Source organism: Blennius ocellaris, assembly GCF_963422515.1.
Source record: "Blennius ocellaris genome assembly, chromosome: 16".
In the NCBI taxonomy this organism is placed as follows: domain Eukaryota; kingdom Metazoa; phylum Chordata; class Actinopteri; order Blenniiformes; family Blenniidae; genus Blennius; species Blennius ocellaris.
In genome coordinates this window covers 3,176,681-3,201,933 of record NC_137665.1, presented here as the reverse complement: position 1 = coordinate 3,201,933, position 25,253 = coordinate 3,176,681, and the positions used below count along the sequence as shown (strand labels likewise).

The following is a 25,253-nucleotide window of genomic DNA, read 5'->3' as shown; positions in this document are numbered from 1 at the left end:
TCCACGTGGGACAGAGGCCGCGTGACGACATGCCGCCGGATTCAAACCGGATTCAAACCGACGACGGTGTGACCTTTCCACTCGTAACTCTCAGCCCCCCCCCCACCCCCCCCACCCCCACCTCACAGGATTGACCGGGTGCAGCCACGACTAGTTTTTTATAAACTACAACCAATGACACACTTCTTTTCTCTGTCTAAATTATAAAGATTATTTTTTTTTAATAACAATTCAAAGCGAAACAATGAGATAAATCACGTCTGTTATTTGGCTGCAGCTCTTTTTTTTTGTAATTTTAATCAAAGACCTTGAGTTTGACTGTGCAGAGGGCTGAAGGAAATGAGACGAGTCGATGCCTTTAGAAGACGAGCCGTTTTAATTTGCCTCTCGCAGAGTCGTGATGGCGTTTGGTGTGTCTGTTCCACAATGAAAGCGTGTGCGGAGGAGCGGCGGGTTCACCAGCTTCCCGTGGTGCAATAGAATTGGGGAGGGAAACGAGATCGGGATCATCAGGGGGGGCGCAAAGTAAACAAAATTACCTTTTACAGTGCGTTTCAATAATTCTCTCGGTGGCCCACAACAGGAGCCGAACGTTTGTCTAATAAACTAACTGTAGATATAAACTCTTTGGCTTTGATATGCAGTTTTATAATTGCCCTTTTATTTACAATATAAACCGCTATAGGAGTCTTTGGGACGTTTCACTGTATTTTGCACCAGAAAGTATCATTAAAATGGGCTTTTTTTGTCGAGATTGTTGTCATTTTTAACTCGTAATTGATTGGTTTTTGTGAAAATATGGACATTTTCCTCACGTATACTAGAGGTTATTATTATGGCAGTATTCTCCACTCAAGGTGAAGAGATTCACCAGAGTTTGACATCCTTTCTTGAAACAAACAAAATGTTGTGCATGAAATTGCATTTATTAACCAGGATTCCCCCGGTGAAACAAGCTGGATAAAGACCAGATGGTTAGAAAAATGTTGTCGCTTTACTTGCAAGTTAATCATAGAAAACACATCAAAAGGTTTGAGGATTCACTTCTGGATCTGGTGTTTTTCACTTCTTCACTCTGTCGTTTCGTCTCTTCCAGTCGGTGTGTCGCTGGAGCTTTAATGGGAAATTAACTGATTATATTGTTGGACAGTTTTCCCAGTAGCTTCATACAATGTTGTGAGTTTCTGTAAGTTTTATAGAATTCGAGCCAAGAACTTAACATTTATAGCAACTTCCTGTTTTTACTTTTTCTTTTAAGTGTTATAGGTTTGGGTTTTTTTTCCTCTCACACGATTAAAATGCTTTTGTTTGCTTTAGATCCTCTTTACATGAAAACAATCTGGTGGGAAATGTTTTAATTTCCCTGTTTATTTGCCTGAATCCTCCGCGGGGTGATTGAAAGGAGCGCTAACAAGAACGAAATGCGAGATGACAGAGCCGGGGTGTGATGGAGGAAGTTATCAAACGCACCGGAGCGTCGCTGCAAACAAATCGGCAAATTGTGGCAGAAAGAAAATAAAATAAAAAAATGGGAGCTGATCTGTGACAAATTGAGAATCTGAGGCACAAGAAAATATCAGAGAATAAAGTTTGCAGACGAGTGTTAGAGAGAAAGCTGAGGACGGTGCTGTAACAGCAGCATATCTGGCGTCAGCTTTTCAGATTAATTCAGTTTTAACAATGCAAATTATTACAGATGAAGGTTGTTTCACTCGTTCTGAAGCCCTCCTCCTCGAGACACAGCAGATGTTCCTCATTCATTAAGGTAAATGGACACAATGTCAATAAAAGCAAAGTTCCCCTTCTATTTCTTCCCGGATCACTGGACTGCTGCACCAGATTTACCCGTATTGATCATTTAACTGCTGGGGAAATATACGCTACCTGTGGCTGACACCTTTTTAAGGAGAATTTATCTTCCTTTTCAGGTTCTAAGCCAGGGGTGTCAAACTCCTTTTAGATCAGCGGCGAGTTTCATCTCGAGGAGGTAAAATAGTGGCAAGATAACCTTTTAAATTTAAACTTGAAAGTTTTTCCTTGTTGTGAGTATATGTGATGAAAATGTCAATCTATTTGCAAAAACAAAATCTGTTTACTACTAGAATAAATGCTAATAATGAAGATAAATCGATAAAACGTGCACTATTTTGATGCAAATATGTAATATAACAATATGATTTGGTGTGAGAGGACAATTATAGCACTGGTTTAGGCTTGACTGCCATTCATCCTGGCAAAAAGAAACTTTTTCAGAAAAAGAAACCAGGAGAGCGGTGACAGGTGCCTTGGAGAAAATATATCCAGTCGTGGTTGTATTCTTTGACAGCCACCATCAATTTTTTTATTTATTTATTTATTTATTTTTAAACCCAACTTTGATTTAATGAGCGATGAGATGTTAGATTTCCTCCGTGGCATCCTGGTGTAAATCTCCGAGGGATGGGGCCGTTGGGTGCATTTCACCGCCGTCTCACCAAACGTGCCTCGCGGGGAATTTAAAAAGACGATCCCCCCCCACCGATAAATCACTCCTGCGACTGTCAGAGGTCACCGCTTGTGTAAATTAAAGCACATGATTAAGCAAGTTTTATCACTTGCTTGATTAGAGTGACATTAATAAATGAAAAGCCGGGCGTACTCATCGTTAAATTCATTCTCGGGGGGGGTGGGGGGGGGGGGGGGGGGGGGGGGGTCACGACACCGCAATCAGAAGTTTTAAGTTTTTTGATGGAGTCTGTGATTAGTTTGGAATAGGCCCCGCCCCCTCGTACGGCACGCGTCTTAATGCACTCGCCGCTCTGCCTTGCTTCGTCGGTGATGAATCATGCGTCGGGTGTAAACAGCGGCGTTTAATGAAACGTCAGCGTCCGGGGGAAGGAACGGCCGCAGTGGTCAATCAATGCCTCCGCCGGTCTAATTTACGGCGTGATTTATCGCCGTGAGCCTCTCGGGCGAGCGGCCGGACCTCGAGGCCGAGAGAGAGAGTGACGAAGACGTCACCATCTTATGATATCGGCGTTCCGCTCTTTCAGTCACACTCCTCTGCTGGCAGAAAGAAAGAAAAGATGGAGAGGAGGAGAAGAAGAGAGAAGTGGCGCTGCTTGGCACCCCACCAGGACAGGATGTGGAGCAGAAGCTGCATCAGATAATGCCTCCTGCTGAGAGTGCAGGCAGCCATTGGTCCATCTGTTCTCCCCTCTGAATCACTGCTCCCCAAATAGAAAAGCTGCTGTCTCGCCACTTTACCGCGTCTCCAGTTCTCCCTCCCAGTCCTCGTTAGAGGTGTTAAGTTCACTCGTGACGTTCTCGGCACACGAGATGAGTTTCGTGTTCGAGGGGAAATTTGTCCTCACGTGCATTTTTTTTTTTCCCAGGGTACCACCACAGCCTGCCGTCGTCGCCGTACTCCACCGGCCCCGAGGGTCAGCGGCTGCCTCCGTCCGGGACGCTGTCGTCGGAGTTCCTCCACCAAGGCGTCCCCGTCAAGATCCTGCTGCTGGTGTGTGACGCGGCGGGAGCCGGCCAGCAGGCCGTTCGGTAATTAACGTCCATCGACTGTTCGCTGAACCCTGCGAGTCGCGCGGCGTCGCTGCCATAACGGCTTACAAATCACCGGGAGGCGCCGCAGATCCGTCAGAGCGCCGGCTTCTCGTCACGTATCGCCAGCGCCGTGGCTTTGGAGGATGATGGGGGGGTTTTTATTTTATTTTTTTTTATTTTATTTTTTATTATTTTTCGTAGTTTCCCCAAGTTGCCAGACTTTATGTTTATTCCAAGTGGAGCAGAAATCACATCTCAATCAATGATGAAAAGACAAGTCATTAAAAAAATTAACTATTCTTGCCCAAATTGTTTGAAGGTTTTCCACCTTTTAATCACTCAATCAATCAAACTTTATCTCTATAGCACTTTTAGTACAAAAAATGCATCACAAAATAAAACAAACGGAGTGAAACCCACCCCCTGCCATTATAAATGCGTAAATAAATGAATAATTGATGAAAATATGTGCTACTTTTCAATTTGACTTGTATTAAAGCCTTTTATTTTCATCGTACATGTGCTTCCACTGAATGGTGCAAAGCGGTTTAGAATATATATGAACTAAAACATTTTATTGATTAATTTTAGATATTTTCAACTAAACAATAGAGAAGAGATAAGATATAACGCAACAGTGTGTGGATAAAATATAAGCTAAACACAATGATACAGTGAAAAAGGAAAAGTGTGTGTGTGTGTATATATATATATATATATATGTACATAAAAATATATATCTAAAATGCACATCTGATGTAAAGTGGCTCATAAATTGAGTTTACAGTTCCGCTATCACCAGTTTTCTGACTCGCACCTCTGATACAAGCTTATTTATCTGTGAAACATTTGATAAAGAATATATTTTGCATAATGCTCTTGTAGTAAATGTATCTGCACTTATACATAAGCACATTTCAGCAACTACTTTTTTATTGAATCGGATCACCCTCCTCCTCCTCCTCCTCCTCCTCCTCCAGGGGCGCTCACACGTCTGTCACATTGCAGTTATTGCAAATTTACACATAACATTAAAGATTTCCTCTTATACAAGTATGACTGCAGCCATGAATCTTAATTTAAACTCGGCTAATCTGCTATTAAATCAGCGGCGGCGGGTTTCGGGCCGAGAAGTACTTCGTCAGTTGCTGCTCGTCTTCATCGATTGAAGAAATTACTTCTCAGCTGCTTATATTTCATCGACCAGAAACTAAGCGCAGGTTGTGCTAATCTTTAATTTCTACAGTCAATACCACCTGCAGACATTATTCGCTTCATTTGAGATAAAAAAAAAAAAAAAAAGCTTTTCACACTCCCCCTCTAAATGTGGCACATCAAGGTCATGTTGGGAAAAAAAAATGGCACATCTCACTCTAATGTGCCTCTGCGAGGCGTCGCTCTGAATCAAACGACTCAGGACCCTGACATCTGGCGCGATAAAGAGATCCATCAGACCCCCCCTCCCCCCCAACCCCCCCGACAGCGTCCAGAGAGATCAATATAGGCGAGCTCGCCAGAAAGTCCAACACCGTCTCACTTTCTCCTTCAAACGACTCTGGAGCCGGGAATGGCGACATTGGACTCGGTGTGCGCTCTCGCCGTCTCTCTCTCTCCGCGGCGGTGCGGTTTGCCAATCGCAGGTACGCCGCGGCAAACGGGTGCGAAAACTCTGAGTTTTCCTCAGTTCGTCTGGAAACTGTGAAACCGCGTCCTGCGTGCGGCGGCGGCGTCACTTGTTTTCGCGTCGCTTCCCTTCGTTCCGTGACATTTTCCCCATCTGCTATTTGTTTTCTGCCGTTTTGACGCAGGTGAGGAATAAATAATCGTCTGTGCAGCTTCAGTGCACAGACGGTTATTAGTCTGTGTAAGGTTAGGGTTATGTTAGGGTAGGTTAGGTTAGGGTTAGGTTAGGGTAGGTTAGGGTTAGATTAGGGCAGTGCTTCTCAAATGGTGGGGCGCGCCCCCCTGGGGGGGCGTGGTGGGGTGTCAGGGGGGGCGCGAGGCGGGCGCGACTTTCAGTATTAGTGTCTTTATTCATGCTTGAACAATAAAAAAGGGCCTCCAGCCACTAGGTGGCAGCAGTGCTCACACTAATCAACAGGCTGCCTGTTCAACCCAGTAGAGAAGAAGAAGTACTACACATGAACACCGGTGTACAGAGCTGGCGGAGGAGGAGGAGGAGAGGTGGAGAAATTTCTGACAGGAGTGAAAAGAAAAAAGGATGAGGCGTCAGAGGAAAAGAAAACAGGTGACAGTAACCGGCATAAACCTAGTGAGAGCAGGAGATATGACGATGCCTACATCGCCCCTAGGTTTACCGTGAACACGTCGGAAACGAGGAAACACCCATTTGTGTTTTATGCCTAAAAACTCTGGCAGCGGACAGCATGAAACCAAATAAATGAAGACGGCACCTGGAGACCATACACCATACACCTGGAGACCATACACCATACACCTGGAGACCATACACCCGTTATGTCAGTAAGCCACTGGAGTTTTTTCATGGTAAACTCCATGAGTATCGCCAACAAGCCGATCATTTTGTCAGCACGGCATCAGTAAACAAAGCAGCCCTGTTAGCCTCTTACAAAGTTGCCCACCACATCGCAAGGTGCAAAAAACCTCACACCATAGCAGATTTATTTTGATAATCAGGCGATTGTATGCAGAATGCTGGTGCCAGCAACTCATACAGTGGTTTATACAAATAAATAAATAAATATTATCAAGTTCTCAATGGTAGTACAATTCGGGGGGGGGGGGGGCTGACGAAAATTCTGTCCTCTAGGGGGGGCGTGACAGAAGATAATTGAGAACCACTGGATTAGGGTTTGGTTAGGGTTACGTTAGGGTAGGTTTGGTTAGGGTTAGATTAGGGTTGGTTAGGGTTACGTTAGGTTAGGTTAGGGTAGGTTAGGGTTAGATTAGGATTAGGTTAGGGTTAGGTTAGGATTAGAGTTAGGTTTGGGTCAGGTTTGGATTAGGGTTAGGTTAGGATTAGGGTTAGGGTTAAGATTAGGGTTAGGTTAGGATTAGGGTTAGGCTAGGTTAGATTAGGGTTAGGTTAGGATTAGGGTTAGGTGAGGATTAGAGTTAGGTTAGGGTCAGGTTCGGATTAGGATTAGGTTAGGTTAGGATTAGGGTTGGGTTAGGATTAGAGTTAGAGTTAGGTTAGGATTAGGGTTAGGTTAGGATTAGAGTTAGGCTAAGGTCAGGTTCGGATTAGGGTTAGGATTAGGGTTAGGTTAGGATTAGGGTTGGATTAGGATTAGGGTTAGGTTCGGGTTAGGTTCGGGTTGGGGGTTAGGTTACAGTTTGGGTTAAGATTAGGGTTAGGTGAGGTTAGGGTTAGGGTAAAGATTAGGGTTAGGTTAGGGTTAGTGTTAAGATTAGGGTTAGGTTAGGTTAGGATTAAGGTTAGGTGAGGTTAGGTTGGGTTAGGTTAGGGTTAGGGTTAAGATTAGGGTTAGGTTAGGTTAGGATTAGGGTTAGGTTAGGTTAGGTTAGGTGTTGCTCCAAGTCGGCCATGCAGAGGATAAAGAAGACGGACGTTTGCAGCCACAAAACCTTTAACTGAAAGATTCAATTTTGTAAAATGTCAGATTTTCTTCCATACGACTTTTAGAACATTTTCTTCTCATGTTTTATATCGTTTTTACAGCCGTGTGTTGTTGGAATGTTTTGGTCTGCATCATAGTGAAGCAAAATAAAGCAAAATTCAATAAATCTCAGTATAGTTTAAATTGAAATACTTTTATTTATTTTTTTTAGTATTTCTCTGTCAGAAAACAAATATATTGTGATTGTATTGAACCGGGGGGGTGTTGAACACATTTCGTCCTGAACAGACCAGACTGGTTCAATACTGCCATAATAACCTTTCATTTTAAATTTTCTTTGTTGTGGCGCAGAGGATACGTTATGCAATTGTCCATACTTTTACAAAGCCAAATAATTACTACAATCAACATTAAGCCAATATTTATTGTGCTTTCTGGTGCAAAACACAATGAAATGTCCCCCAAAAAACTTTAGATCAACTATAGTTGCTGCAATATGCTTGTTTTTTTACTAACTTTTTTTTTTTTTTTTTTTTTATCAATGTTTTCTGTCAATTCTTACAATTTCCTTAATTGTGGTATCGAGCCGGATCAGTCTAGACCCTGATGTTTGACACGTCTTAATTAAACAGCAAAACTTAAGTCAATATATTTTTGGGGGTTTAAAAATAATGTGTGGCGTCATATTTAATACTATAGATTAACAGGAAGAGTTTGTGTGTCGCGTTTAAAGACTGAGTTCATCACGTCAGGAGACTTTGATCCAATGAAATGTGAATGAATTTGCTTTACTGCCTTAACTTCAGTGTGCCAGTTAAAAAAAAGAAATTAAGATTTCAGAAATTTTACATTGAATTTTATCAGGATTTATTTGGAACTGTAAAACATTTGTGAGATTATAAACTGTTGTGCAAATATATTGTATATAATCAGTCAAATTATCTATTTTTATCACTTTTTATTTGCGGTAATTCCTCAAACAATATTTATGGCTCGTGTAACTTTTGTTGTTGTTTTTTTTTTTTTTTTGAAGGAATCTTAAAACAAATGAGATATTAACATTTTTCATTCATAATTTTTTTTTTCTTCCAGTTATGATATTAGTTATTATGTGCGCTCGCGTGGCCTCACACCAATAAATCTCCCCGTACGACGGCGGGCCTCCCTCCATTAGACATTATTATAATAAACGTGACACGTGATGCAATATTTCAGAGGGATGTTCTCTTCCCTCTCGCCTGCTTCGCTTCTCATTATCTCCCTCCGTCCGCCCAGAGAAATGCTGCACTGAGGATTCCGCTCCCACCGATAACGATGATGGATAATTGTGGTACGAGTTTGAAGCCGCCCTGACGCTGATCTCCTCTGCCCCCGTTGCAGGTTCGGCCCGCCGTTCCTCATGAGGGAGGATCGGTCTATTTCCTGGGACCAGCTGCAGCAGAGCATCCTCAGCAAGCTGTACTACCTGATGATCAACGGAGCTCAGGCGCAGGTATCACACGTGGCAATGACGTCAAAAAAGCGCACCTGCCGGCTGAAGCCGTGGGATTTCTTGCCGCGAGGGACGGAAGTGTGAACGCTCTCGACCCGGACGTGGGCGCGGGGAACTGCGAATTCTGTCGCGGCGTGGGGACATGAGTGGGCGGAAGCATCACACGAGTTCCTTTTGTCCGCCGCGGCCGTAAACAGAAAGTGGCTGGGCTGGTTTTTGGCCGCAGCTTCTGGGCAGTGAATCAGAACAACTAGCCCATGGAAATACGGGAGAGGAAATAAAATCGGCGACACCGGTGGAACATACATTTAATTGCGGAGCGAGAGTGTGTGTGTGTGGGGGGCATGGCCTAAGCACCGGCTGGAGACCGGACGTGGCTCACCTCTTCCCACTCAGGTTTATTGGCTGGAGCTTCACGGTGACACTGTGTTTTTACTGGAGGGACGGAGTGGAGCCCATGTCCCTCCACTGGGGGGGGATTCAGGACCCTAACCCTAACCTCTCTCCTCCTTCGCCAAGGCCAAGAGTGAAAAATAAATAGATTGCAGGGAAAGCAGCTCAGTTGAAGCGCTTGTGCAGTCAACTCCCCCCCCCCCCCCCCCCCCCATGAGAAGTAAAATGTTATCGGCCTGATGGCGGACACTGTTCCTGAACACTTCCAATAACCCTTCACCATCTTTCCTGTCAGTGGTGACTCATTATTAGATCTCACTATAGAGTAAGTCCCTCTTTAAAATGTGACACGACTCAGCTCTGGGTTCATTATTTCGCACCATATATTAGACACTTTAATCTACAAATATCACAAAAGACTGACTGAGCTTCAATAAATTGTGTTTCCATGTATGCAGCTGAAGCATTATGTCAAGATTCCTCGTCACCTGGCAACAATGATGAAGACTCACTGCAGACGTGGTGATATTCCAAATACAAATAACAGAAAACGCCTGAAGCCAGCTAAAATTGGGTCCAAGCAGAGAAAGAGCAGTTCTGATGCTATAAAGACATAAACTTCGTACACGTGAGTGTTTATTAATTCACCATAAAGCAGATAGTTGTCATATCTGACAGTGATGCCTGATTATCCACGAGCGGCGTTCAGCGTTCAGAGCATTGGAAACCACTGTACGTCTCTGTAAGTCACCAAAACGTCGGTTTTCAGGTCACATTTTACCGCCCTGCTTTTCACACATTGTGTAGTTTGTGGCCCGTTTGTTCAGCAGACGGCAAAATCTGATAAGATTCGATCTGCGTTTTGGGCAGAAATGATTGTATTTTACATGCTGCGGGCGGCGATTTTGCTCAGTGTGACATGTCGGTACCATCCTCGGTGGTTGCACACACACACACACACACACACACACGCACACACACACACAGACACACACACTTTGTTATTTGCAGGGTTTGTAAGTGGAGATCTTTTGCTTTGTCAGGCCTCTCACTCAACACAAGGAGTCATTGACCTTGTTCAAAACCAGGACCGCGCTCTCATTTCTCATTTTTATTCTCCTCCTTGTTTTTTTTTATTTGCTGTTACTGGGTTTTGGGGTTTTTGGCTGTTGAAAGAATTTTTGCCACGATTGTAAACAAGTCCGGGCCGACGCGTTCACTCGATCCTCGAAACGTGTGTCATCGGATGCTGAACTCTCGCCGCAGGAGTCGGTGGGCGTTTTGAGCTCCGCCAGAATTCACTAGAACAAGAGGAAATCAGTTTCATTTCTGCAAAAGCTCCCTCCATACCCCCCTCAACCCCCCCACGTTCGCTCCCAAAGCACCTGCAATCCAAGCAGATCTCGTGGTAATAACACGTGCGCTTTAGAGCGAGAGGAAGACCTCGGAACTTTATTACTTCTTCGCATTTTTCCTCCCAAACCTGCACTTTTTGAAAGGATAAAAGTGGGGATTTGAGGGAGGCCTTTGATCATGTTGCAGGTTATTGTTTTTTGGTCTTGTAATTGTGAAAAAAGTGAGGTTAAAGGCGTGTGTGAAACTGTGAGAAACGGATTCATATGGTTTTTACGTCAGACGGTTGTGAGGCTGCAGGTCTCCGTTTCTCAAACGCTGAAATGAAGCCGACCCCTGTTCGTTTTCACATTTACGTACGATCTAGTGCCAATAACAACATGGTGTCAGAGGAGAGAGAAACGGACTCGGAGGTGCCTGCTTTCTGCGTATTTTGGTTCAACTTCAATTTTCTCTCTTCATTGTCCGGGTCAACATGTATAAAGTACGGAAGAGGATTAGGGCCACTGTGGGAAAAAACGCTGAGTTCTGACTTTTTTTCTCAGAATTCTGACTTTAAACTCAGAATTCTGACTCTATTCTCAGAATTCTGACTTTATGCTCAGAATTCTGACTTTTAAACTCAGAACTCTGACTTTTAAACTCAGAATTCTGACTTTATGCTCAGAATTCTGACTTTATTCTCAGAATTCTGACTTTATTCTCACAAATTCTGACTTTAAACTCAGAATTCTGACTTTAAACTCAGAATTCTGACTTTAAACACAGAATTCTGACTTTTAAACTCAGAATTCTGACTTTATTCTCAGAATTCTGACTTTAAACTCAGAATTGTGACTTTTAAACTCAGAATTCTGACTTTATTCTCAGAATTCTGACTTTAAACTCAGAATTGTGACTTTAAACTCAGAATTCTGACTTTATTCTCAGAATTCTGACTGTAAACTCAGAATTCTGAGTTTAAAAGTCAGAATTCTGAGAAAAAAAGTGTTTAGGACATGTGCAAAAGCTAAAAAAAAAAAAAGGTTCATGCATCGGTGTGTGTCTCTCCTCCTCCAGAACACCAGAGTTCTGTTCAACATCCGCGTGGTGGGAGGATCTGCGTTTTACAGCTACCTGTCCCCCCAGGACGGCCGGCCCCTCTACCACCCTGCCGTCGACAGGTGAGAGCGTCAGACCGACGGGACGACTTCCTAATATAAAACTTGTCTTTTTCCTTTTTTTTTAAAGTTGTGGACGTTGGTTGGTTAACCTAACATTTCCGCACGAAACTCTCGTCTTCACCAGCTCGACCCGACATTCCTGTTGTTTGTTGTTTGTTTTTAATCCTGTGGGTTTAAACCCACAGGATTATTAGATTTTCCTGAATGCAGCTTCCACTCTCCAATTACTTGTATTAGTGTAATGTTGGTAATTCCAAACGCTCAATGTTCCCTAAATTTGCTCTAATTTAATCAGCAAAGTTAAATTAAATAGTTTCTGGAGAGACGCTGGCTGCTTTAAACCGACACGTGTGTGCGAGAGACTGCAAGTCTGACATTTTATTTAAGCGGACAGAAGCGGACAGAAGTCTGAGTGTTGTTTTTTTTGTTTTTTTAAACATATCCTCCAGTGCAGCCTCGTCACCACGTGGTTTTACAGGAGAAGCTAAAAAGTGTTGACGTCTTTCTCCATTATTATAGAAATGCACTTCTGATGGCTTTCTGTCTCAAATGGGCTTTTTTTTTTTTTTTTTTTCCGAGGTCTTGAAAAGACTTCCATTTGTGTAGCTGCTAAGAACACTTCATTCATTGGCTGAATGCGGCTGATTCGGGCAAACGCTTTTTCTTTTTTTCTTTTTTTTTCAAAATCTTTTGAAATGCAAATTGTGTGGCGCACTGTATCCTAGAAACTCGTGTAATGATAGTGTTTGAACTCTAATGATTCAGAAATATGCTCTGTCCCCGACTCAACCCACAAGAATGTACTGCAGCCGCTGTCTGACTTGCATTTTATTTTATTCACCTCTTGTCAACTGTTGTGTCGGTAATGTCACATGTGTTTATGTAAAAACACACAAAAACATTTTTTTTTAAAAAGGTCCCGTCAGCAGCTTTCTGGAGTCGGATCATTTTTAATTTCAAACGCAGGAAAAGAAAGTGAAACAGGAACAAATCAAACTACAGGGAATAATGAAAGTCGCACCACAGAGACACACATGGAAGTTTTTACGCATTTACTTATTTATTTGTGCCGAGTTGAATCAAACACCCTGAGTATGGAAACTTAACTTTATTTAATTGAATGTCGTAAACCATCGAAGTCGGTCAAACTTTTTGACATAACCAGTCCTGGAGGTCAGTGAGTTTTGGAACAGTCGAGCTTTGAGGATCTGAGTTCATTTAAAAATCATTGTGACCTGAAACGACAAACAAGTCCGCGTATATCTACCAGAATTAGTCTTAATCCTGCAGTACACGTTTGCACCACCAGGTGGTGTATTGAGTCACTCAAAGCCGCAGCAGGGGGTTTAGTTCAAGCAACAATGACTGAAGCCCACACTGCAGTCGTCTGTTATATACATGTATACACATTTCTGCAGGACAAAACTCTGAAATCGACTCAGCACTGCCACCCAGTGTACAATACAGGCATGACTCTACACACTGCCACTTTAAATCGTAGTATCTCAGCAATGATGGCCGTCAAAAATCCGTGAAGTATTCTTCATATTTGATTAAATTCATGTAGATTTGTGCTTTAGATGGCTGTTATAATTTTATGTATTTATCCCCCCGTACAAAGTAGTACCTGGTCCCGAACTGAGGACCTGCTGAGCCCCATCTACTGTGTGTAATACACTGAATACTTCATATGATAAATGCAAAAAAGGTCTCACTTTATCCTGTTGTTCTGCCCTGAAAGTGTTTTGTTTTGCTTGATATTGACTGAATCTCAAATAGGGATCTCATTGATGCTATAGCAACCTGTTGAAATCGAGTATTACCTCACATGTGGGTCAAGCAAATAACAGCGGGTGAGGTTGTGGTGCCTCACGACGCGCTTGACACTTGGAACCAAACAAAAACCAGCTTCTTCACTGAATAAAGGGTTGAATCAATCCACACAGCGCCTGAGTCTATCTGGGCTCTCATTACTGCAACAACACTGACACCTAGTGGTTGTAAAGCTTTACTACACACGTCGATGGCAGATTCGTCCATCCATCCTCCAGGCTGTGAAGCTCTGTCACACTTGGAAACGTGATTTTTCAAGACGAGAATCAGATTTTACTCGTGTGACTCGATAAATGTCTCATAACTGAAGAGTTGGGTTTTTTTTGCCAACCTGAACTCCGATGTCGTGTTTCCCAGAGCTCTGAAGCTGTGCGGCTCTGGAGGACCGCCTCACGTGAAGCTCATCATCGAGTGGGAACACCGAGTCAAAGACTGGTACGTCGCCGCCCTCTCGTCTCGCTGCTCATCTTTTCACTCGCTCACTCACTCTCTCTCTCTCTCTCTCTCTCTCTCTCTCTCTCTCTGGCCGCAGCCTCTTTGGCAACATCCAGGAGGAGGTGGTGAAGGAGGCGGAGAGCGTGAGGAACCAGCAGCAGCAGCACGTCCAGCAGTACAGCTGCACGCTGGACGAATGTTTCCAGCTCTACACCAAAGAAGAGCAGGTATCAGATCAGTCTAAGGAATCGACCATTTCCGTAGATTTGAGGTTCAAGGGCCTCGACCGAATACTCGGTATGCCAGCTGAGCTTCGTCGCCATGGTAACAGGCAGAAGCAACAATCTGGTTAAGTGTACGAAAACTCAGACAGACACTAATTAAGATAATAGTTTCTGTTTGATCAGTTTAAGCCATCGGACATAATTAGTTTTCTCTTGAAAAGCATCATATCTGGTGATGATATGGAATTGTTCTCACAAATCCTTTTTTTTTTTTTTTTTTCCTACAAAGTCCTGTTTTCATGGCAAATGCTGAATGGATCTCGTTTGAATTATTTTTCCATCCATCTCCTGATAGCCACACTTGGACCCTGTCGCTCCATAACTCAACCACAAACTAATGACAGCAATTTAATGTATCTCATTTTTCAATCTTCTCTGCCAATTTGTTTGTTTTTTTGTTTTGTTTTGCTTTTTGCATCCTGCAGAGTGTCAATTATTTTTAAATGCGTGTGATGCCAATACAATGTCGGCAGCAGATAAATCAATAGCTTGTCATATAAGCCCTCCTGTAGTGGCTCTTGGAGACATTCAGAAAATTCTATGTAAATCAGCATCCTGTTTTAATTTTTATTTTATGTGCAATGCCGCAGCTATAGAAGGCAACGTGCAGGAATTGCTCAAAACAAATAAAATGGCTTAAACTACTCAGAAATAAACAGGTAAAATAGTACAAAATTGCTTCTGTAGCTGAAACTGTTAATAAACGATAGATATAAATATCTGAAATGGCAAAAAAAAAAAAAAAAAACTGGCTGAGTTGCATAAAATCTCTAAAATGGAAAAAAATCCATGAAATAGATTCTCAAATTGGCTACAAAAGCAAATAAATAAATAAAATTAATATATCTAAATTGTAGCTAAGATACATGAAATATTTGTCTGTTTTTTTTTCTTAATTTCAGATAATTAACACTTTTTATTTGGTGGGAAATCTCTTTGGGTCGTAAAGGCCTGTTAAGATGTTCGTTCTAATTAAAGTGTGCACAACATGTTTTGCCTTTCTCTCTCTCTCTCTCTTTTATAAAGTGTTTTGTTCTATACATGTGAAGAAGAAACGGGCAAAATTAACTGTGCGTGCGGCAGGTTTTGAGTAGTTTTTTACCGTCACGTGGAGTCTTACTGATTCAACATGTTAAAACTGTCAGTTTGACCGTGGTGCAAAAATACAGATATTTTAATTCTTTCTGATCAGGACTTTGAAGATGTCAGCAAGTTTCACTAAAAACCTTTCACCTGTTACTTTTGTGTTGCCTATTTGTCACACAAGCCACCATTCAGCTCACCAAAAGAGTGTTTTTTGTAATGCTTTTTCTCTTTTTTTTTATATTTCGCTCACATTCCCACATCATTTCACACTGTACTTGAAGCCAAAATACCAGTTTTCAAAATGTATTGCAGACCGCCTCTGGGGGGCGCCAGAGATGAGATCAGATAAGATATCGTGCATCATCAGTTGAATAAAACTAACCTGTTGCATATCAATTTAAACCCTGTATTTGTATTTGCACACAATGTTTTTATTATTTTCTGGTATTTCTTTGAAATAATACAACAGATTAATTGAATTACAAATGAAGCAACACAGACACATTTCCCTCTTTTGCTGTGTCTCATCCACAGCAGCCTTAACATCCAAATATATTTGAAATTCTGTGTATAAAAGTTTATAGTTTTTACTGCAGTTCCCTTGTCTCGCCACCAGATGGCACTGCTGTCATGGTGAAGCACTGCTGAGCTCCGCTCATGTTGCTTCAAATAAGATAACTAGTTGATAATTCACGATGCATATTCATATATACAATAATAGAATATACATTTTTTCACTGATTACACAGTTTCAAGCTTTTTTTAAGTAATATATCAAACACTAGCTTAAACAGTATTGATTGAAATTATAAGAAGCATCTGTTTATACTATATATTACAGAACAATGTGATTTAATTCGCCACCACCAGCATAAATGTGTGGAACTAACGTTATTATTTGGTGTCCTCATAATTAGGAGCATACAAGTCGGCACAGTGAATATAACGTTATAAGTGCGTCTCTAGTAATTCCTGTAATTAACTATTCTGCATTGTAGTGCTGATGTACTCTCTTGGGTATAATTGTGGGTTGATGTAGGTCTCAAATCTTGCTTTTATTCGCAGTCTGCATGGAGAAAAAATGGTAATGAAAGCAAAGACTGAAAAGGCTTGATAACCTCACCGTTAATGATGTTCAGATTCAGAATGTGATGCAACTGTACAAAAAGTAGTTCATCAGTTTCCCAAAAAAAAGAACATGTCAATTTCATACTCGATGGCACGCGATAATAAGTCTTTGCATCTGTGCATCACCGTATTGAAAAAATACCATGATTGTTAAAAATCACAGCATGACTCAAACACTTATTAGATTAGATTACATATTACTTTATAAATTCCACTGCAAAGAATTGCAACATGCAGAAAAGTACAGGGGTAAAGAAAAAAAAAAGGATATGTACACAATATCTGGTAATAAGTACATCACATAAAATAATTAATATAAAATGCCTTGATATTCAGTAAAGAAAATCAATCATGTCAGATGAGATCAACAAAATATATTAAATCCAACAAATCCTAAACACGGTATATTATGTGAGCTTTTAATTTCCTAAATGCAGACCATGCCCATTTTAAACGATTTTATCTAGAGGATGTTATTTATTTCCTCTCTTATTTGTTGTTTCATTTTATGTTTTATGTTTTATGTTGCTCTACGGCTTGTATACATAGGCTACTTATACTCTCCTGTCATGTCTCCGTCCCATGAGTCATTATTTATTTATGTTGTCATTTACGTTGCGACTGACTGCATGAACGAGTGTCTGAAGTCTGAACTGAATCTTAGAATCAGATAATGTATGCAACAATCTGAAATATTATAAAGCAAAAACTAAATCATGTATAAGCAGCGTTGGCTGGAGGATTAAAGTGGAGAAGTGAAGAAACAAAATAATGTCGACAAATCAGAATTTCACCCGCTTCCAGTAAATCGTGAAGGCTGCGCTCTTTCATCGAAATCAAAAAAAACAAAAAAAAAAACAAATCAGTTTTCGATGGTATCCGGGTGCATCAGGGCGCCGGGCCTGAGTGACCCGCACATCCGTGGCGGCTTCATTAATGCTGAACGAGCTTCCGAGCAACAGATGGTGCCCTTTTCTTTTCACATTTCCAGCAATGTTTGGTCGTTTCTTCACACTCCGTCGTCCCTCTGACTGCATGTCTGAGGTCACTCCGCGGGCCCAAAACAATTTGGACAGTGTGTGTGTGTGCGTGCGTGCGTGCGTGTGTGTGTGTGTGTGTGTGTGCTGAGCGATGCACGATAACTGTATATAGCACTTAAGTACTTAAGTGACTCGTACGCTGCCATACTCCTCAGCCGTCACGCTGACATTTGAATCAATGACGGAGAAGAATGGAATATAAACGAAACGCCACAAATTACTGACTGGAAAAAGGCGGCAGATTGCCCTGTTTGATTGAAGATGGTAATCAGAACCAACTTGTAGCCACGGCAACCGCTTCAGAATGCGCTTCCTATTGCACGTTGATTTTATTTTATTTTTTTCAGGTTGACATTTTATTCCCCCCCCCCGGCTTGATTGAAGGAGAAATAAGAGACATGGAATGTAGGATGTCACCGGGTTAAAAAGCATCGCTGTGTGTTTGTTTCCGCCGCTCGCCAGCTGGCCCCGGACGACGCCTGGAAGTGCCCGCACTGCAAGCAGCTGCAGCAGGGCGTGGTGAAGATGAGCCTGTGGACGCTGCCGGACATCCTCATCCTCCACCTGAAGCGCTTCCGGCAGGTGGGCGAGCAGCGGAACAAGCTCACCACCTTCGTGCACTTCCCCCTGGCGGGCCTGGACATGGCGCCGCACGTGGTCAACCGGAGGAACGCCGCGCACCCGCCGGGCTGGAGGCACGCGGGACGGGCCGACGCCGCGCCGCCGACGCCGCCCGACTTCCTGTACGACCTGTACGCCGTGTGCAACCACCACGGAGGGATGCACGGCGGACACTACACAGGTCTGAACCGCGTGGCGAGAGGTCGCCCCGCATCTTCGCTCGGCCCGGGAGCCGCGAATCACGAAACACAACCACAGTGGAAGTCTGCAATATTTCCACATAATGCATTTTTTTTTTTTTTGCCCCGAGAAATATTGCAGTTTACAAGATCATTTTAATCTGCAAACCAAAAACAAATCAAAAAAAAAAAATGCCACAAACAAAACAGTCAATTATATATATATTTATTTATTTGTTCATGTTATGTCAAGCCATTTCACTATATATAATATAAATTTGTCATCCAACATGAACAAAAAGGAACAGAGAGAAGGTTAATCTTGTGTTACCTGTTCCTATTAGCACTTTACAACCAAATCAAATCAATTCGATTCCCCATAATTCCACCCCGACTCCTCACCAGGTCACACAACATCACAAAAACAGCCTCTTGTTGTCTTACAGTTCTACAGTTTTCAATTCTTTTCATAGTCTCTCAATATTTTCTACATTTTCTTAAATTTGTAAACACTTGAACAACATTTAAATTCCCCACTTAAAGAGTTCCACAGTTTTACTCCATAAACAGATGGACATTTCTGTTTCAACGATGTTAACGTTGTTAATGTTTTACATAGTAAGTAAATATTTCTGGGCAAGACGGGAGCCGGCACTGCTGGTACTGTATTAAAAGATCACCTGCTCAAGTCCTATTGTACTTCATGGCGATATTCCGGTTTCATACTTGAGGCGGGGTTTTCCCGTAATCCAATGACTAATTTCATGCAGCTTGAAACGCGTCTCACACTTGGATCGTTGTTCCCTCTCCACTGTCCGCGCCGCAGCGTTCTGCAGGAACTCCGTGGACGGCCAGTGGTACAGCTACGACGACAGCAGCGCCGAGCCGGTTCGGGACGCCGAGGTGTGCACGCGCGGCGCCTACATCCTCTTCTACCAGAGAAGAAACACCATCCCCCTCTGGTCCGCCAGCTCCTCGGGCACAGGTCAGACCTCCCGCCTCCTCCACCCTCACGTAGACATGATTGAGGCTGCTTTAAGGGAGCCGTCAACAGCTCAGGCCGCCATTATCCACAGCCTCGGACGGGAAAAATCTATATTCTTTTTCTCGGCAACAATGATTGTGGATCGAAAGCAGGAGACTGGGAAGACACAAAAAGCGATCTTAAGACATGGCGATAAATGGAAATAACGACAAATCACACATTTCGCCCCCGCAGAGTGATTGTGGACTTCCTGTGGCGGCCTGCTGGGGGTGGAACACATCGCTGACTCCACTTGGGGGCATTTGAGAAAAAAAAACCGCAGTAACTCCATCGACGTCTCTCCACAGGTTCCACCAGCTCGTCCACGTCGGACCACTGGCTGGTCCGGCTGGCGGGGGGCAGCGAGCGGGGCAGCGTGGTGTCCGGTGGACCCGGACATCCGGAGTCGTCGCCGGCGCCAGAGTCCCCGGAGCTGCCGGTGTTCAGAGACGAACTCCCCAAAGCTGTAGAAACAAGTATGTATTCAGGAGTGGCGTTGGCTGGTCATGATACTTCCTGGTTACAGATTTCTATCTTTTTTTTTTTTCCCCTCAACAGACGGGTCCGACACCAGTCAGTTTCTTCGAGGGAACCACGGCCGGAGTGTCAGCATGAGATCGCCGACCAAGTCCAAGGACAGTCTGAGCAAAGTCCTCCCTCTGCGGTGGTCCTTTGCGTCCAGGGAGCGCAGCAAGCACTCCGCCCAGGCCCAGTCCGGAGAGCTGGTGGAGTACCTGGAGTCCGGGCGCCGGCCGCGATGTACCAAAGACCCCATCATCACTCTGGTGGCCACCCCGCCGCTGAGGACCGCCCGCCGCGGACGGGTGCTGGACGCGGGACCGGAGTGCAGCTCGCCGGGCGGCGGCAGCCTCGGCCGCGCCGAGCGGCTCGGCGGCGACGTGTGCTACTCCCCCAAAATACCCGAGGGACAGAGCAGGGTGTGTGCGGAGAGGAACGACGCCGGCGACGGCGTCAAAGCCAGAGACGACGAGTGTCTCAGGCACCGGTCGTCCAAAAGGGCGAAGCCAGACCTGGGCAGGACGCTGGACCTGCAGAGGGGAGGCATTCTGGGAGGACACCTCAGCCACAGCGCCCCTCCAAGCAGAGACTCCACGCTGAGGAGGACCAAGATGGCGGCGGGGCCTCCCTCCAGGGCGCAGAAAGACTTCCCGCAGACGGCAGAGGACGGGAGGGGACAGGGTGGACACCAAGCCCGCAGCCAGGACAGCCTCTTGTCTTTCTTTAAGCCCGGCTTCCTGAAGAAAGACGTCCCTCGCTCCCCCAGCAGGGGGCCGGACAGACGGCCCAACGGAAAGCTGGCCGGCGGCGACCTGGCCAAGTTCTCCCTCTCCAACGGCGCGCTCGCCGCCGCGGCGCCGGAGGAGAGGCGAGGCCGCGTGGCGCCCGGCTGCAACGGCCACGACTGCGGCGGGGCGGCGCCGCTGCTCAACGGGCGAGCCGGACGCCACGAGCCCGTGGACATCCAGCGCGCCCACAGCTCCAGCAACCTCCAGGCCAAGCTGGACCTGGCGTTCCGCCGGTGCGCCTCGCTGCAGAGGAACGGGGAGGTGGCGGCCCCGCCGGCGCACCGCCTCCCGCTGACGGACAAACCCGGCTACTCCACCCTGCAGCGGACGCGGTACAGCACCACCTCCCTGGGTAGGTGGACGGCGTCTGATCGGAATCTTTTTAAGACGAAGGAGAAAAAGGGGGGGGGGGGGGCGTCTAAACGAGCGACGTAATACAAATACGTCAAGCAAGCGCTCCAGGTCGACGGCCTTCGGAGACGTTCCGGGTTTAACGAGGGGGTCGGAAACAATCGCTTCTCGGGAAATAATTTCAGAGCTTCTAATTCAATCAGACGCCAACGCACATCAAAAACATGTATTCTCAACTGCGCGGCGGTTTAATCCGTCCCCCTGGAGAACAAGACGTGCTCTATTGTTCCACCAAACCCACATTAGCGTAGCAATAATCAGACGGCACACTGAGGTCAGCAGGGTCGTAAAAAGAGCACAATCCATTTGGAAATCAATATTACTCTTCTTTTTTTTCTTTTTTTTTTCCCAGACTACAACAATGTTGATGTTTTCACCCCGTTCCTGTTTTGTTGGATAAACACCAATTAAGTGAATCCTAATTAACAAATACTTCATGTCAAACATAAGGCCCGTGATCCAAACCCAGCCTGCAGTAGGACTCAATTTGTCACGCCAAACAAATTGTAAAAAGAAAAATTCAAAGCCAACATTGGGTTGTTGTTTTTTTTTTTATTTTGTCTTTGTATGTTTGTTTTTTACAAATGTATTAAGAGTCACAAACACAGAGACCTGGGCTGAGCCAGCACTAGCGTCAAAGTCATGCTGCTATGTTGAGTTTGTAAAAACACCCATAATGCAACACTTCTATGGACAGTCCACTGTATTTTGCAGAAGTGAGGATGAAATCGGGGCCCTGAACTGAAATGTGTTGAAAAGTGTAGGAAACCAAAAAAGTTGAGAAGCTTTTTTTTTTTTTTTTACCCAAAATATAAAAATCAAGGTCCAGCAAAAGAAAAATATCTATAAGGGGGGAAAAAAAAAAAAAAAAAAGGAAATTATAGTAAAACACCTGTAACATATCAGGTTTTTGTTTCTAACCTATAATTCAATTTCCTTCTCGTCAGTCGGTTGTCAAACTGCTGCATGTGTCACGACTGTCACATCCAGTTGTGTCACGCCTCCTCCTCCTCCTCCTCCTCCTCCTCCTCCACACTGGAGCCCAAGTCTCCGACGGCAGCATTGAAATATTTGCTGTCTTTTCATTCAGTCTCCTTTTCCTTCTCCTGCCGGGTATAAATACGCCCCCGGCTTCTGAACGCATGCTCTTCTGTGTTTGTTTGATCACTCTGATGGATGTGGATTTCCTTGGCAGTTTATTCATTTAGCTAATTAATTTTTTTGGTTGTTTTTTTTTTTTTTCTCGTCTCTAGTGCCTCTCTGAGTACCTGCTGAACACACGGACGTCTCATCCCACCTGCCGCTGTAACCACGGGAGGCGTCGCTTCAAATGACCCCCGCCCTCCCGTCATAGTACTGCTATAAGTTCCTACCTGTGTGTGTCTTAAACTAAATCTATGCAGAGTTTAATTACTGAGGGAAAAAATACTGCTGCGCTAAGTTTTACTGTCACCCACGTTTTTTTGTTTGTTTGTTTGTTTGTTTTTGTCTCTCACACTGTCTCCTGTCTCTACTTTTTTATATTTGAGCTTGACCTTTTTACGAGGCGGGAGGTTGCCGGGTGATGTTAGTTCAGTTACGCATAGATTTTTTTTTCATGAAGCCAATATGTTGATTTCAGAGGGTTAAAACGTGGCGGGTTATATTCAGAAAGAGCGTGTGCGGGTTTACGTACATTTCTAAGACATGTAAGATTGTTCTGAAACGCTGCAAACGGGCTGCCGCGGACCAACAAGCCTTTTATTCACTTCTCGGTTTCTTTATTGTTTCGCAAGTGATTCTGCAGAAACGCCCTCCGGTGATTAAATAACACACTCTTATTGAGATGCATCTACGAAAGCGCATTGATAACACTTTCCCCTGGGTCTCTACCCGCTGATATAATCTCAAATATCACAAAGTTTGAATTGAAATCAAGGGGAAGTGAATAATTAATCAATCAGACGGAGAATAGGCTTCACGTTTACTGTGTTCATCGGCGTTTCCTCGGCTAAAGGAGGTTGTAAAGGACGAGCCGCGCCTCCTTTCCTTAGCTTATTGAGAACTCAAACGTTTTTTTTTTATCATGGCCGCCACTTAAACGCTTAAACGCTCCCTTTTAAATCACTATAATATACAAATAAGCTTGTGATGTGTGACGTTGACGACAAATCAATGTTGGAAAATGTCACATGTTGCCCTCACCAGTATTTCTGAGTAATAAAACGACAACAAAAAACACTTTTATACAGGAAATTGATTTGTGGGTAGATTTATAGTGGACTTATCTCATGAGAACACAATAACTCAGGAAGTGGAGCTCGAGTGTCGTCGGTGTATAATTTCTTTTTCGCAGAAGAGTACTAAATACTTTTCTTTTTTTTTTTTAAACTCGATCCCGTTCCCCACATTCATGGTTTGAGATTTAACCCTTAAAAGGTTTGGTGAGACACTGATGAAGATTTGAGGGCGTTTCTGTAGAATGACCAGTAGTTTTTTTGTTGTTTTTCTTTTTGCAGTCAGGCTCCAGCAGTCCACTGTGGAATCAACAAATTATAACCAACGCACTTGTTGGACGTGTTAAAGGATGTATAATAGTTGAAAAATGCCGAGGTGCTCGGTGAGAAAGCGTACGGTGTTTTTTGTTTTTTTTTGTCATGTCCCCAGCACCTTTCAATGAGCCGTCTCATTAACACTTAATAGCCATGGCAGCATTTCAAAAATCCAAACCGCCCTCGCAGAGCGCACAGCAGTGTAGGCGAGACTCAGCATTCCCACCTCTGCTGATCCAGTGAGAAATTGTAATTCAGTCGGTGTCTCTTCTTGCGGTTTTGAATTTTTACACATGACTGAGCAGCAGAGACAAAAGCAAAGGTCTGTTTGACATGTTTCTCCTCTTTGCACATAGAAATGGTGCATCGGGAAATATTCACAGGCGAGCATCTGCAAGGGAGATTAGCAGATTAGTAAAAATGACTGAAAGGAATCTGAAGTTAAAGTCGGAAAGAAAATTCTGATATTATCTCGAATCAGAATTAAGAAATTTTAATTAGAAAACAAATTTGACATTGGGAAAGGACAAAAAAAAATCGCATCCTGTAGAATTTGATTTATTACCTCCAAATATTAAGATGAATTTGTGACAAAATTGAGAGGAATTAAAGTGGTTAAAAAAAAACCCGAATAGATTAATGAGAGATAAAAGTGATGAAATCAAGATGACAAATTTACAATAAACCATTGAATTAATGTTTTATGATTGAAATCACAAATTTACTGCAAATATATTTGTTGGGATTTCCTGACAAAAAAAACACCTGGATGCTCTTTAGATTTAAAAGAAATCACCACCAAGGACAGTAAATTCAAAATATTTCATCCTCGATCGAGTTTCCAGGGTTTTTTTTTTTTTTTTTTTGTCTTGTAAGTGTCACAGAGTTACTGGAGCATGTTTTAAACGCCCTTCCTTCTTTGTCTGCAGCTCTCCTGACAGCGTTTGTAATAACAGTCACTGAAACGATGACAAAGCACCACAGAGTCGGCGGCTGATGCCCCGGGTTCATTTCTTACAACATAAATCTCGTCTGTCGGTCTCCACCGCGTCTGTCCTCACCTTTCATGTCATTTATAACATTACTGTTTAGCAACACCAAAATTAAGTGAGAATAAAAGAAGTGTCTGAGACATTATTAGGGGAAAAAGGAGAAAAAAAATAAATAAAAAGGCGAGATTATATTTTATTAACTTTTTTAAAAGTCTACATTTTCTACTTGTAACTGATAATTTAAGTACCAGATGAAAAGTGTATGTTTCAGGTTACTGTTCTAAGGTTGGATGTAATACATGTTGAGTGGATTTGAATTGAAGCACGACACACAAAGGGTTCTTACGTCAGACTGTCTTTAATGTACTGCGAGTTTTACGGATTGCAAATTAAACACGGCTTTTCTCACAAATGGCCCCCCGAGTGCAGTCGAGTGATTTGACGGAAGCCCGAGGCGTCTCGCCGCGCGGCGAGATTGAGCACGGGTGTGCTTTTGAGTTTACTTTATTTCTAAATGATGTTCGCCGGCGTGCTGCAGTCTAATCATGGCTCGATTCGCCTGAAAAGCATTGGAGTGGGAGGTTAGTGCTTCCAGAAGTCCTTCGTATCGTCGAGTGCATCCGCTTTCTTTGTGCAGCAGAGAAATTCGAATAAAGTGCGTGGACGATTTACGCAGGCTGACTCCAGCTTGAAGTATTGCAGTATTCCAGTATTCACCGTCAGAATTGTCTTCGTTCTTGAAACGTCCCTTCGATATTTTGCAGTTGAATCGAGATCTGGTCCATATTGGCACGAGGGCACAATACAGTCGCTCATTTGAACATCCAGGATGCGAGTCTCGTCTTCCTATAGAGGAGTTTGACATCCGTGAAGTTGCA

General features: G+C 43.6%; 1 protein-coding gene across 1 annotated transcript in view; it reads left to right on the top strand.

Annotated features, from left to right (window-relative positions):
• Positions 1–22,193, top strand: part of usp43b (ubiquitin specific peptidase 43b) — a 66,627-nt gene extending 44,434 nt beyond the window's left edge. The window contains 10 exon segments of the mRNA XM_080511542.1: positions 3,375–3,537; positions 8,484–8,595; positions 11,401–11,504; positions 13,695–13,772; positions 13,870–13,999; positions 17,773–18,112; positions 18,937–19,095; positions 19,443–19,610; positions 19,693–20,793; positions 22,106–22,193. Coding sequence (XP_080367668.1) covers positions 3,375–3,537; positions 8,484–8,595; positions 11,401–11,504; positions 13,695–13,772; positions 13,870–13,999; positions 17,773–18,112; positions 18,937–19,095; positions 19,443–19,610; positions 19,693–20,793; positions 22,106–22,116 — 2,366 coding nt within the window. The 3' untranslated portion in view covers positions 22,117–22,193.
• The last annotated feature ends 3,060 nt before the right edge of the window (positions 22,194–25,253 follow it).